This window comes from Carassius carassius, chromosome 41 (genome assembly GCF_963082965.1).
Source record: "Carassius carassius chromosome 41, fCarCar2.1, whole genome shotgun sequence".
Classification (NCBI taxonomy): domain Eukaryota; kingdom Metazoa; phylum Chordata; class Actinopteri; order Cypriniformes; family Cyprinidae; genus Carassius; species Carassius carassius.
In genome coordinates, this window is record NC_081795.1 from 1,589,081 (window position 1) to 1,592,675 (window position 3,595).

The 3,595-nt window shown below is 27.6% G+C and overlaps 1 protein-coding gene across 4 annotated transcripts in view; it reads right to left on the reverse strand.

The window, feature by feature from the left end:
• Positions 1 to 952: 952 nt before the first annotated feature.
• The window catches only part of pdgfd (platelet derived growth factor d), a 23,562-nt gene continuing 20,919 nt past the window's right edge, over positions 953 to 3,595 (reverse strand). For all 4 annotated transcript variants that reach the window (XM_059533942.1, XM_059533945.1, XM_059533944.1 and 1 more), the window contains exon 7: positions 953 to 1,415. In XM_059533942.1, the coding sequence (XP_059389925.1) occupies positions 1,287 to 1,415 (129 nt within the window). In that variant the 3' untranslated portion in view covers positions 953 to 1,286. The remainder of the gene's footprint in view (positions 1,416 to 3,595) is intronic.

The following is a 3,595-nucleotide window of genomic DNA, read 5'->3' on the forward strand; positions in this document are numbered from 1 at the left end:
GTTATATTGACTAAGTTTTCTGTAAAAATGCAAAACTTTTTAATGATATTCACTTAGTTTCTAGTAAATAAAAATTATAATAATGACTAGAGAAAAATTCGCGTAAAAATTACTTCGTTTCTCATTAAAATTCAAAGCTTTCTAATGACGACTTGATAAATTAAATGTAATAATGACTACGTTTTCCATAAAAATTGTAATGTAATAATGACTTATTGTAGTTTTCAGTAAAATTTTAAACTTTCTCATAAAAATGACTTGATTAAAAACTTATGCAATAATGACTTCGATTTCCGTAAATTTGTAAAAGTTCTCATAATGACATGAGAACATTTTGTAATAATGACTTAGTAAATTCTAAACTTTCTCATAATAGACTTGAGAAACTTCATGTAATATTATGTTTTCCATAAAAAAAAACTAAACTTTCTAATGATGACTTTAAAAAAATTAGAATGACTTGAGAAAAATTCTAGTAAAAATTTTGTTACCTGTAAACATTCTAAACTTTTCCCCAAAATTCTTTTTCAAAATTGTCTTATAATTATAGTGATGCCTTAGTAAAACTTTCTCATAATAATGACTAGAGAAATTTCATCTAATGACTTCGTTTTCTGTAAAAGTTCCACACTTTCTAATGATACTGACTAAGTTTCTAGTGAGCAAAAATTATAATGACTTAAAAACAACTCTCATTAAAATTCAACAGTAACTGAATCATGATAAATTATCACATTAGTATGACATGCTAAACTACTTGAGAAATTTTAATTTGAACTACAGAATCATATTTAAGGTGGAAACTGGCTTCTATAGTGATTAAAGTTTATTTGTCATAATGCAAACAAAAAATATCAGACTTAAAAGTAGTTTTTTTTAATCAAATTTAATCAATATTTCTTTCTTTTAATTTTGGGGAGAGAAATTAACGTTTTAATGGGATTCATTCATAAAAATATCTGCTCAGACAAGAAAGAGAATATGAAAACAAAAGCCACATACAACAGCATGATCACAGATATAAAAAGACAAAGTTCTTTTAATAAATAACACTGGATTGGATCAAATCTGTGAAGGATCCGCCCCCTCAGGGAGCTCTGACTTCTGATTGGTCTCAGAGAGCAAAAGCCTCATTAATATTCATTTACATTCCACTGGTGAGTTTACTGGACACAATAACATCTAAACCATGAAAACAGATACAAAAGCTACATGACCGAGAATCTCCCAACGCTGGACAGAAAACTACAGACGAGTGTGTGTCGTGTGTGTGTGTGTGTGTGTGTTCATCGCGGCGGTCTGGACTGACACACACAGTCACATCTCTCATGATGCTGCAGGTAAATCTCCTCCAGAACCCAGTGAGCACGTGTTTTCATCCTGTAGAAATTCTGACCTGGAGAAAACTTCAGCACCTGACAACACATATATGGAATATTAAAAAAGAAAATTCTGCTCTTAACTATAACAAATAAACATACAGTAAGTGTCAAATAAATTTTGCCTGTTTTTATTATTATTATTTTTTTTTTACATGAACAAACATCAAATGAAACAAAAACTGCTTTAATATAGCAATGAAATAAATTCAGCAATTTTTGTTTCTTTATCTAAAATGTGAAAAATCTAATAAATTCTGCAAATTATGTTCTTTAAATGTAAAAAAATGCAATAAAAATAAAACTTTGTTCTTTAACGACTACTAATCTAAAAATCTAATTCCGTAAATTTGATCTCGACTTAAAATTAATTTAAGCTAATTTTGTTATTTAACAATAATAATAATAATAATAATAAAATAAATTCAGCTAATGTTGAAGTACATTCAGTAAATGTAAACATTTTGTAAATTATGAATATTTTGTTAACGGCAACTAAACTTAAAAAAAAAAAAAAAAATTACAATTCAGCAAATTTTGTTCAACAATTAAGTAATCAAATACATTCAGCCAACAACTTTAACAACAAACTATTTTTTTTTTTTTAATATTACTAAAATGTAAAAAAAAAAAAAAAAAAAAAAAAAAATTATATATATATACATATATATATATATATACACACACATTCAGCCCAAGTTGGATCTTTAACAACTAAATGTAAAAATCAAAACTCAATTTATTTTTTCTTTAACTATAACAACTAAAATGTAAAAAAGTTAATGTGTCTCTGTGTTAAAGGATATTAGACAGCATGAGCGGTTTATAGAATTAAACCTGGAACATTCCATAAGAATGACTGTAAGAGTTTGATACAATGTTTATTCATTATCAAAATAACTAATGAAGTCAGTGTTTCTGGAGCTGCAGTGCTGCTGGAAATAAAAGAGATCGATCAGTCGATTTGTCTCCATTGATCTGCTTCCCAATCCATAACCGTCCTTGACCTCTAGTTGTGTCGCATGTTCTGCACTGAAGCTCATAAATCTGTGTGTGTGTCTGTCTCACAACCAATCAGATTTAACCAGTCTGTTATTCTCCAGGACAGCAGCACAATGACAGCCCTGTGACAGCTGTCAATCACTCATGCTGATGTCAGGTCTGTAGAAGCAACTACAACTCCCAGAAAGCCTCAGATATCCCATGAGGCTTCACTCCGATTATTAACACTAGATTGGTTCAGGTTGAAATACGACTTTGTTTTTTATTTCCAGCGTTCCAGCACTGCTACTGAATCTACAGCACATGAAATTGTGTTTTCTCATACATGAGTTATGAGTCGTGACCAGCACAAAATAATAAAAAAAAACATAATAAACTGAGCTCAGACTCTATATATATTGCATTTTTCTCGCTGAAGTCACACGGCAACAAACACACAGCGCTGAGTGAGTCACGAACAAACAACTGCTCCGAGATAAGGACTCGCGTTACAAATCTTTTAAAAGACATTTGAGAGACTAATATAATTATCTTACATAATTTCATCGTATATATGTAAATTAAGGACTAATCTGAGTGCGCATCTGTTTTCATATGATCAGAATTTTGTTGGTAATTAAATGTAATATATATATAAACATTAAATTAAATTTTATACAATTAATTTTTACATTTTTTTTTTTTTTTTTACAAAATATGCATTTAAATAATTTTTAGAAATATAAAATAAGTCAATAAAAATATATATAATTATAAATAAATAAGAATTGAATACTTTTCAAACATTTGTACATCAGTCATTTAAAAAAATTACATGGGTAATTTAATTCAACATTATTTTGTGGAATAAATTATTTCTAGCACAAATAAATAAAAAATAATTTCTAGTTTAAAAAAATAGTTTTTCAGTATCATTTAACAAGAATTAGTTAGCATGAAGTAATAATTTAACATTGTAATTAAAAATATTTCAAACATTTAAAATATTACCAATGATAAACATTTAAATTATATTACATATTCTTATTATATTATTATTAACCTTGGCAGTCTGAAAACATTAACAAAAACCTACACTGAACATATTAAACACTGAAAAAAGAAATCTAAAGAAAATGCAACTAAATTGAAAGAACAAGTTGAAAACAAAAGAGATATAAAACCTATATCCCTATATTGCCCTAGACAGAGAAATGCAATTTCTTGAGAAATAA